The sequence below is a fragment of the Terrapene carolina genome, unplaced genomic scaffold (assembly GCF_002925995.2).
Source record: "Terrapene carolina triunguis isolate 2854851 unplaced genomic scaffold, T_m_triunguis-2.0 Scaffold95, whole genome shotgun sequence".
Classification (NCBI taxonomy): domain Eukaryota; kingdom Metazoa; phylum Chordata; order Testudines; family Emydidae; genus Terrapene; species Terrapene triunguis.
In genome coordinates this window covers 1009018-1019627 of record NW_020664446.1, presented here as the reverse complement: position 1 = coordinate 1019627, position 10610 = coordinate 1009018, and the positions used below count along the sequence as shown (strand labels likewise).

The 10610-nt window shown below is 66.4% G+C and overlaps 1 protein-coding gene across 1 annotated transcript; it reads right to left on the bottom strand.

The window, feature by feature from the left end:
* Window positions 1-2: 2 nt before the first annotated feature.
* On the bottom strand, window positions 3-10417 carry PYROXD2 (pyridine nucleotide-disulphide oxidoreductase domain 2; the record flags this gene model as incomplete). The annotated part of the gene is made up of 14 exons (XM_026651033.1): window positions 10248-10417; window positions 8091-8110; window positions 7723-7816; window positions 7574-7647; window positions 7154-7300; window positions 5035-5188; window positions 4607-4668; window positions 4132-4229; window positions 3424-3565; window positions 3005-3139; window positions 2161-2233; window positions 1702-1858; window positions 1170-1324; window positions 3-67 (listed from the first exon to the last, which is right to left on the bottom strand). Coding segments are annotated over exons 1-14 (1500 nt in total), but the record flags the coding sequence as incomplete, so codon positions are not given.
* Window positions 10418-10610: the final 193 nt, after the last annotated feature.

Genomic DNA, 10610 nt, shown 5'->3' with positions numbered 1-10610 from the left:
GTCAGGATGTCTCTGCCAACGACGGATGCCTTGAAGCCTGGCGCGTAGGCCTCGACCCAGTCAAACACTAGAGAGCGAGCGAGCGAGAGACGTGGCTTGGCCTGCGTGTCTAACGTCACCAGCTGGGCTCAGGGCCCAGCCCCCAGCCTGCAGCTCCCTGCGGGGCACTGGGGGGCAGGGCTGGATGGCCCCCGCGGTCGGGTACCAACTTTCTAATCGCACAAAACCCAACACCCCTGCCCTGCGACCCACCCCCCCACTCACTCCATCCCCCCTCCCTGTCCCTCGCCCTCCCCCACCCTCACTCACTTTCACTGGGATGGGCAGGGGGTTGGGGGTGTGGGAGGGGGTGAGGGCTCAAGCGGGGGGTGTAGGCTCCAGGGTGGGGCCAGAAAAGAGGGGTTCGGGGTGCGGGGTCCGGACTCTGGGAGGGAGTTTGGGTACGGGAGGGGGCGTAGGCTGGGGCAGGGGGTTGGGGTGTGGGAGGGCTCTGGTGGGGGTGTGGGCTCTGGTGGGGGTATGGGGTTGCAGGAGGGGGCTCAGGGCTGGGGCCGGGGTGGGGGGTGTGGGCTCCAGCCTGGCGGCACTTACCTCAGGCGGCTCCGGGTAGGCGGTGCAGTGGGGCTAAGGCAGGCTCCCGGCCTGCCCTGGCTCCGCGCTGCTCCCAGAAGTGGCCGGCATGTCCCTGTGGCCCCTAGGTGCAGGGGTGGTCAGGCGGCTCTGTGCAGTGTATGCTGCCCATGCCCACAGGCACCGCGCCCCTGCAGCTCCCATTGGCCATGGTTCCCAGCCAATGGGAGCTATGGAGCCGGCGCTCAGGGCGGGGCAGCACGTGGAGCCTCCATGGTGGCACTTCTGCCTAGGGACACGTTGCTGCTTCCGGGAGCTGTGTGGAGCTGGGCAGGAAGCCTGCCTTAGCCCCGCTGTGCCGCGGACTGGACTTTTAACAGCCCGATCAGAGCCACCAGGGTCCCTTTCTGACCGGGCGTTCCGGTCGAAAACCGGACTCCTGGGAACCCTACATGGGGGGAATTCTCCGCTCTGCTCCGAAGGCAGGACTGAGGCAGCTGGGCACTGCACGCCTCCCTGGGATCGGGCGCACAGGGAGCAGCAGTGGGCAAGGGGCCATGGATGGGAAGCTAACGAGCGCCGAGAGCCGCTGGCTTTACCCCTGTCTGCGTACGCGTTCTGCTCCTGCTCGTCCCACGGCCGCCCGCCAGCCAGCGCGTATGGGGTGTACTGCGTGAAGAGAGAGACCACGTGGCAGCCCGGGGGGGCCAGCGTGGGGTCCAGAGCTGAGGGGATGCACAGCTCGATCATGGGCCTGGGAAGAGCGAGAGAGAGTCAAAGCCTTCCGACCGGGCAGCCCGGGAAGGAATCCAGCCCGAGCCCTGCCCAGCGCCCTGGCATGCTGCCAATGCAACCCCCCCACTGCCTCAGCCCCTGCCCCCCGCCTCCTCCAGCCGGGATTAGCTCCACGTCACCCAGCCTCGAGCTCTCCAGTGGGCACCTCCCCTACGGTCCTTCCAGAAATCCTGGTGGCTCCCGTGTCCTTCCCTTCCCAAGAGACCCTGCTGAGCGCGGGCAGCTGCCCCAGAGCCCTGGTAGCGTTGCCCCGAGCAGTGAGGGGCACCAGACCCTGGGCTATCTCCCCGCTGCCATCCCCCAGCTCTGCCAACCACCAGCCAGCTCCAGTCCTACCTGGTGGAAGGCTCCCCACTGCTGGCCTCCTGGAAGGCGCGGTGGAGGAGGTCCGTGTCCTCGCAGTTCAGGTGGATGGAGCACTGGTGATGGGGCAGCGGGCGGCCAGCACCGGCGTTGGGCGCAGCCAGGAAGCTGGGCAGCCGATCCACAGCCACTGGGGATGTCGGAGAGGGGGTGAATCCGAGGGGCAGAGGAGCCTCCCGTGCTCCTGACACCCCGAGGGGCCAGGGCAGATCGCAGAGCCCAGGGAGACGGGGAGCACGGCAGAAACGGAGGGCGTGGTGCAGGAAAAGGCCGGTTTCCCCTCCGGACTCAGGCTGCAGCAGGGAGCCTCACAGAGACCCATGACGGCTCCTTCCTCCCACGGGAGCAGCATCTCACAGGCCCCAACAGTGTCCCACTGCCCCAGGGGGCCTCGGTGGGGCAGGGAGTGGGACGTCCCCCACTGACACTTACCGTTGATCTTGGTGACGGGGGAGCGCGTGTCGAGCTGCGCCACGTGCTGGAGGAACTCCTCCGGCACCTGCTCCTGGAGTGGGGAGAGCCTGGCTCAGACACCAGGGGCTGGAAACAAGCCTGGGAACTGGCTGGCAGCGCAGCCAGCGCTGGGCCGCACCTGGGCAGGGCTGGAGCTGCCCAGGAGCCCGGAGGGCACAGCAGCGCCATGGTTTGGGGTGCAGCCCAGCCACATGGGGCTGGCCCCCAACAGTCACGGACCCCACTGATGGGGAGGGGAGCAAACTCATGCCCCGAGACACCTTCCCCCCTGCTCCCCCCCAGCTCCACCTCTGCTGCTCTGCGCTGCTCCAGCCTTGGCCTCCACCACCGTGTTGTGTTTGCTAGAAGTTTGGGGGCTCCCAAGCCGGCACTGGGGAGGCCCCTTAGGGGGGTGGAGAGGGAGTGGCCTCCTCCGGCTGCCCCATAGGGGCTGGGGTGTGTTGCTCTCATCGTGGGGGGAGGGGGCTCGTTACCATGGGGAACGCGACCCCTCCCTCGGCTGTACCTGCCTGTCTGCACACAGGTGCTGCCACTGCCAGAGAACACGCTGGGTAGCGCGGCTCCCTGGCGATTTCCCGGGCAGGACGCTGTACAAGAACCACACACGTGGGAGCATCTCGCCGGGGCACCTTCCTCCCCTCCAGACCATCTCCCCCGGCGCGCCCCCCCCCCCAGCCCCCCCCGCGCGTCGTATCCCCCCCAGCCCCATCTCCCCCGGCGCGTTGTGTCCCCCCCCGTCCCATCTCCCCCGGGGCTCCCCCCTCCCCATCTCCCCCGGCACGTCCCCCCTGGCGCGTCTCACCGGGGGAACGAGCTGCAGGAACGTGAGCTGAGCAGACGCATTGGACAGAACCAGTTTGCTCTTCACCTCGGTCCCGTCCTGCAGGACGACCCCCTGCGCCTCCCCGCGTAGGCCCAGCAGCACGCGGGCGACCGGCTGGCGAGGGGGGAGACGGGAGATCAGCCTGGAGCGTGCTGGGGGCGCTGAGCAGAGCATGGCTGCAGGGAGGGTGCGGCCGCCCAGTGACCCTTTCCCGTGTGGATGCTGCTGGGCTGGCCCAGCGCCCCCCCTTACCCGGTGGGGTTTATGCCCCTCACCACAGTCTCTGGTCACTGTTTCCTGGCGGCTAACGGGGAGGAGGGAGGGGAGGATTCAGGGCGCTGTGGTCCCTCTGGGCCGGGGAGCTGTGTTCTCTGCCCCCGCCCCGGGAAGCCGGGCACCTTCTCGGTGAAGATGTCTGCCCCGTGGGCAGCAGCTGCGCCGGCGATGGCCTGGGACACCCCTCCCATGCCGCCTGCCACGTAGCCCCAGGCCCCCTTCCGCCCCTCCAGCTCGCCCATCACATGGTGCAGCAGCACATACCTAGGAGAGAGGTCAAAGGTTAACAGCTTTGTGCCAGGCATGGCCAGGGCACCCCCACCCCCCGTGGCAAAGCCCTGGGAGTAACGCCGATCCAGCCGGAGAGCCGGGGGCTCAGGCCAGGCCTCCCAGCAGCGCGACTACACGCAGAGGGGCCCAAGCTCCCCGAGCCCCAGGGGCACAACCAAACACTGAGGTTACACCAAGGCTGCCCCTGCCCCTCCCATGCCCGCGTGCTGCCAACCCCCCCCAGTCGGAGACCCCGAGCCCAGCGCCCGTCCCACCCGGCTGCAGGGCTGGGCCCAGACAGCTGCCAGGCCGCCGAGGCATTCAGGCCTGACAGCGCCAGCCCAGGCAAACCCCACCGACCTGCCCAAGCAGGGGGTCTCTGGGCCTGGTGCGTGCCGGGGGGACGCTGTCCAGGCACCAGGGGGAACATGGCACCAGCTCGGGGCAGGAGTGGGGGGAAGCGAGCGCTGGGGCGCGACACCCCGGCAGCAGCTGTCGGGGACAGGAACAGGAGGGCCCTGGGGAGCTGGGAATTCTTCAGCCCCAGCCCCGCACCCTACCCGCTGCCGGGCGTGTGGGGACTGGCCATGGCGCCGATCACTGCATCCGTAGCCAGGGTCGCTTTCAAGGGCTCCGACTCGAACCAGAGATCCAAAATCTGGAGAGAGAGAAAAACGAAAATGGTGTTTAATGAAGAGAGCCCGGCACAGAGGGCCTGGGTCCTATGGGGGGCAGGCGGGTCCCTTCCCCCAGCCCGGCACAGGGGGCCTGGGTCCCATGGGGGGCAGGCGGGGTCCCATGGGGGACAGGCGGGGTCCCCCCCAGCCCAGCACAGGGGGCCAGGGTCCCATGGGGGGCAGGCGGGTCCCCTCCAGGCCGGCACAGGGGGCCTGGGTCCCATGGAGCTGTGAGCACAGCTCAGCCCCACATCCCCCTCCCAGGCCCAGCCCCATGCGTGGTTTGCTCAGCCCTTGCCCCCTCAGGGAGGGCGTCTCCCGTCCCACGGGCACAGTCCCGTTTACAGCCGTTACTCACCCTGGTGATTGGGGCCGTGAGCACTTGGTAATACTGCGGCAGCTGCTTCCCCAGCGCCAGGCCTGAGGGAAAGAAACGGGCGTCAGAGGTGGCGCCATCCAACCTGGGAGGGGACGGCTCCCCGGGCCCCACCGCACCCTCCTGGAGCCCTTCCCGCTTAGGCAGTCGGCAGGAGGCTGGGCCCAGCCTGGGCTCTGTACGTGCGAGGCCCTGGGCCCGTGTCTGCCCCGGGGACGGTGGGTACTTGACTCACATTGGAGCCAGGGGTTTAGCAGCCAAGGGGAAAGGCTCAGGTCTCTGCCAGCCCCAGGGCGGTGCCCGGGGCAGCTCCTACAGGAAGCGCTGAGCCCTCTAACGCCAGCACCGTGCCCCACTGGATGGGCATGGACCCGCGGCCGGAGCCTCCTGTGCCGCTGCCCCAGACGTACCCGCCCGCAGCAGGGGCTGCAGGCCTCGCAGGGCGCGGAGCCGCTGCAGCAGGGGGCCCTGGCTCCAGGCGGCGGGGTCCACCGGTGCGGCGTCCAGCAGCGGGTCGAGGGCCGACACCAAGCGGCTCAGGAACGCCTCGTACTTTGGATAGGCCTGAAGCGGAGACAGAGGCAGGAGCCAGTGGACGCCAGCCCTGAGAAGAGACGCTGCTGTTACCCGGCCGCGCTCCTCCAGACTCCCCGCTGAGCACGCACCCAGCACTCCGCTCAGTGCCGCCGGGCCTGTGGGCCATGCGCCCCCCACTCTCTGCTTAGCACTTCCACGGTCAGAGCCAGGCAAGACAGCCTCCTGCATGCTCAGCGACCCAGCCCTTGTCAGAGGGGTGGCAGGGGACAGCCCCTGGCCCATGCCCAGCTCCTGCAAGCCGGCCGAAGGAGACCCCACTCTCAATAGCACCGTATGGCTGCATCCCTCCCGGCTGTGCTTTGATCAGCAGGGACATTTCACAATGCTGATGTTAATGGAGCCTTGGCTCCGAAGCCTGCCCTATAAACAGCAATCGGCTCAGGCTCACTGCAAACTCAGGCCAGGGCCTCGGTGACACAGACATGCCCAGGCAAGTATATGACAGCTGGGTCTGACCCACTGAAGGGGGGCTCGGGTGAGGTCTGCCCAAAGCTGTGGGAAATGCGGAAGTTGCTGGAGGGAAAGCCCAGGTGGGTCTCAGCTACTCAACCGACAGCGAGAACCAGCCGCATCGTTCGACCCAGCCCTGCCCCGTGTTTCCAGCCGCAGGCCTGAGCATGGACAAAGCAAAGAACCCCAAGAAAAGCCTCTGACGAGGGGACCTCAGGGCGGAGCTGAAGCTAATGAACCACCCAGGTTATGGAAAGAGAAAGTCTGGGACCATGTAAGGGCTTGTCTGCATTGGAAATGCTCCATGGGCACAGCTGAGCTGCTGCGCTTCAGTGAAGACACCACGGCACTGACGGGAGGGGTCATAAGAACGGCCAGATTGGGTCAGACCAAAGGTCCATCCAGCCCCGTGTCCTGTCTGCCGACAGTGGCCAATGCCAGGTGCCCCAGAGGGAGTGAACCTAACAGGTAATGATCAAGTGATCTCTCTCCTGCCATCCATCTCCACCCTCTGACACACAGAGGCTAGGGACCCCATTCCTTACCCATCCTGGCTAATAGCCATTAATGGACTTAACCACCATGAATTTATCCAGTTTGCTCTTTTGTCCCCGTGGCACAGGTAATCCGCCGCCCTGATTGCTGGGCTGGCAGAAGAACTCGTCCATCGGCCGAGGACTGTCTGCGTGGGGGTTAGCTCGGCACTCGCGGGGGGTGTGTGTGTGGAGTTTTCATGCTCCCAGCTGAGCGAACGGAGGGGCGCACAGTGTGGGTGCCCAGACAAGGGGCTGGGCGCTCCAGTGTGACAAGCTGGGGTGTAAATTATTCGCCCACGGAGGGAGCGAGCGGGGCTCAGGTAGCCGGGAGTGGAGCGCGCATGTTGCCTGCAGCCGGTAGCTTTGGGAGAACGCCCCCTGCTGGGCACAGCCACGGCTCCCTCATGCTGGGGGCAAGTGGCAGCAACGCACCCGGACCCCTGGGTAACCCGAAATGTGTCACACTCACATGACACACTTGTGCTGGCACAGCCAGGTCAGTCGGGGGGATGAGGTGCGATTGGGAAACGCCCCCAGCGTAGACCCGGCCAGCCTGGGAAAACCACACTTCCCCTGGCACAGCTTGTGCCACTTGGAGGGGCTGGTACACGCTGCGTCCACAGTAGGCGCTTTGCCAGGATGTCCTAGGGCGGACCTGGCCTCGGGCTGCAGCTACGCATTGTGCAGAGACACCGACCACCCTGCGCCCCCTGCCCCGAGCGTTCGAGCCGGGACGTGCCCATGAGCTGGCAGGCTGGGGAGGGCAAGGATCCAAAGCCTTGCTTTGTCTCTGACTCGGCGAGTGGGCCAGGAGGCTGCAGGGAGCACTCCCAGGCCAGACCCCATGGCTGCACTGCACGCCTGGGATTCGGGCCATGTAGGGCCAGTCACACTGGGATTGGCAGGACTTTGGCCCCGCTGAAGCCCCTCCTGCTGCCCTCGGTACCTGTGCGTCCTTGGAGGAGAACTGAGCGATTTGCCGCTGGGTCTCCACCATGTCGTGGCCCAGCAGGAGCGAGCGCCAGGCTTGTCCATCCTCCAGCACGGGGGTGAAGGAGTAGGGGTCGCGGGTGTACACCCTCAGACCATGCCTCTGCAAGACAGAGCGCAGCCAGTGCCAGGCAGCGCGGCCCCTCCGGCCCCCCTCACCAGCCCAGAGGGGACAGGCCCGGGGAGCTGTTCTGAGTTGGGGGCTGGCAGGCTCCAGGACTGGGCCCCGAGGCTCAGAGGGGGGAGCGAGCTGGGCCTGGCCAGGGGATTCTGGCCCTGCAGTAGTGCTAGGGCCTCACACCCACCAAGGCTCCCAGCAGGGGGGAAGGAGGCAGCACCGGGGACCTGCTGAGCCCCCCCGGACTGGCCTCAGTACCTGCAGCTCCAGCTCTGTGGAGATCCGCGGCCGCAGCAGGCTGAGCAGGTAGGACGCTCTGGAGAACTTAAAGCCTGAAAGAGAAGGAAGCGTCAGCTACCAGCCCGGCCCGGGCACCGGGGCATCTCGCTGGGCGGGGCCGTGCATACCTGGGACAATCTCCTCTGTGACCGCGGCACCTCCCAGCAGGTGACGCCGCTCCAGCACGGCTGTCCGCACGCCCGACTTCTGCAGGTAGGCAGCCTGCCGAGAGCACAAGAGTCACCCGCCCCCTCGTGCCCCCCAACAACCCCCCCCAGGACCCCCCCCCCCCCCCCCCCCGGACACCCCCCCCAACAACCCCCCCCAGGACACCCCCAAAGCCCCACCCCCAACAAACCCACCCAGGACGCTTGCACTCCAGAGTGCTCTTGGGAGCGTTCTCCTCACACCATAGGACTCCCCCCATGCACTTGGGATTTCCTCCCCGCCCCCGAAATAGGGCCCCGAGGCAGCTGCCTCGGCATTCAATACTCACTGCAACCAGCCCGTTGTGCCCTGCAACGAGAGATGGGCAGAGGGTGAGAGGAGCCAGGGCCTGGGGCACCAATGGGTCCTGCTGCTACTCACCATCTCCCTGGCAGCCAGGGCTGGCTGGTGCTGTCTGTGCCGCTCTCACCACAGTGCCCCATGCCCGCAAGGCGGCACCACCCGCGTGGGTGCCGGGGGCGCGGGGCTGGGACAGTGCTGGCAACTGCCCTAGGCCTGGGAAACACCCTTGGGGACCTTCATGAACATGGGGGGTAGGGGCTAGGAGAGACAGTGCCCCCCACACCAAGCCCGCCCAGCAGCACTGTCTCCTGCCCCCAGCACTGCGCCCCACACACATTGAAAGCCCCCCCGCCCCTTAGCAGCACTGCGCCCCCTCCCCCATTCTCTGCAGCACAGCACCAAACGCACCCCACTGAGGCACAGGGGCAGCACTGACCCCCAAGGAGAGAGCAGGCCCCCACTCCAGCCTCCCCGTCCTTCCTCTCCCCATGCGCAGGACCCCCATGCAGCCCCCTGCCCCGTTTCCATGGCTGCATGCCGGCGGCTTTGCCATTCACCTGGTTGTCCGGCATGGCTGAGGCCTGTTAACTCACCTCACCCAATGGCCAGGGAGCAGAGCTGTGGCAAGAGGCTGCACCAGCCCCTGCCCATCACACTGGGCACAGAGTGAGCCCCCCCCTCCCCCGGCTGGTGTAGGATGCCAGCCCCACACCCCAGCACCATTTCAGATTCGGGGGGGGGGGGGGAAGCAACTTTAACTGGGACTCCAGGGGCTACACGTCTGACACAAGTGACTACCCACCACCACACCCTGCAGCCACACTCTCGTACACCTCGTGGTACTGCAACACACCACCACTTTATCACACCTAACACAACGCTTGTGTCACAGGACCCCACAACTGAAGCGCTTTTCATAGCGGCTGTTTGTGTGTTTGTTTTCCAACACAAATATTATTGCAACTCAGAATTCCAGTCAAGGAACCCCAGGTTTAGATTAAGGAGGTCAAAATACAGCGTTCAAAATCTTCTATCAGTGGGATTAAACTCAACATGAAATACGATGGACTAGATTCTGGCCTCAGTTACACAACTCCGAAGTCAGCCCACTGGTTGAAACCCATGCGATTCCTCCTGATTTACAGCCGTGGTAAAGGGCAGAATTTGCCCCTTGTCAGGGGCAGTGTCTGCTGGAAAGGGTGCCAGGGTAGCTGGGGGTGGGGAGTCGCTGCTGAAACCCCCTCCCCCCCCAAGTGTTCACGATAGTGAAGAACTCAGTCAGCACAACTAGCACTCACTGGATGTGTCTTTGTAAAACTTCTGCAAAGCCTGGAGCAAACGTTGCCTGCCAGTGACACCAGCCCTTTGGGTAGGACCCACTGTAACCAATCGCCTATGGTGACCCCATCAGGACAAGCTCATCCACCACAGAACCCTTTGGGGGGGGCAGCCATGGGCCAAGGGGGGGGGCCTAGATGAAAGTTGAACTGGGGGGGTGCTAGGTCCACACATCCCATGCGTGTGCCCAGGGAACGAAGGGGCGCTCGGGGGCAGCTCTCGTAACACTGGAGCTGACCCTAGAAGCGGAGGCGCTCGGAAAAGACCCCCCCCCGCTTGCTGCTGGGCATCGTTCCCCCTCGTGTAGCTTCTGCCGTTCAGCGCTGCAGGGTCCTGGCCTGGCACGCGAGTAGCAAGGCGGCCCGGGTAGGCCCGGCAGCCCCATGCCACCCCATCTGCTGACCTCAGCCAGGGGCCACCGGGCAGGTAAGGGGCTGCGAGCCCCTCGGGGGCTGCAAGTGGCAGCCTGGAGGATGAAGGAGCTGCAGGATCCAAGGACCAGCAATTCCCCCCCCCCCCCCCCCCCCGAAAGTTCGGCCTGGGGTAGGGCCAGCCCAGGCGGCTGTGGGGAGCCCCAGGGGCTCTGGCCAGCACAGCACAGCACAGCAGCTGCTGACTGATTGACAGCTCGGGCCTGGGGCTCTCACACACACAGCTCTGCACGCCTGTCTTAAAGAGCCAGCGCTCCTGCACACCCAGGCTCGTCCCCATGGGGAGCTGGAGCCCAGCTGGGGGGGGAAGTGCCCCCCTAAAGACGCCCCTGCACCCAGGGTTCAATCGCAGCAGCCCCCAGCCCCGGCATTACCTCCCCCTATCACCACAGCGTCGTACTCCCGCTGCAGCTGGCGCCTGGCCCCGGCGTGAGCCAGCCTCCGGCCCTGCAGGCTGCAGCCGGCCCAGGCCCTGCCCAGCCCGTGTCTGGCTGCCATGGCCGTGCTGGGCACCGGCTGCCACCAGGCCTGGCCTTCGCTGCCGAGTCAGCACTTTCCCCAGGGAGGGGCGGGCCGGGGGCAGAGCCTGGAGCTGAGCCAGCCTGACGTGCGCACGGAGGGGCTGAACGGGCCAGGGAAAAGCTGCCTGGCTGCAGAAGGGGCAGGGCCCAGGCAGACGCACGCTGGCCCCTCTCGGCTGCCCCCTGCCCCAATTCTCCACCCCCTGTGCGATACAG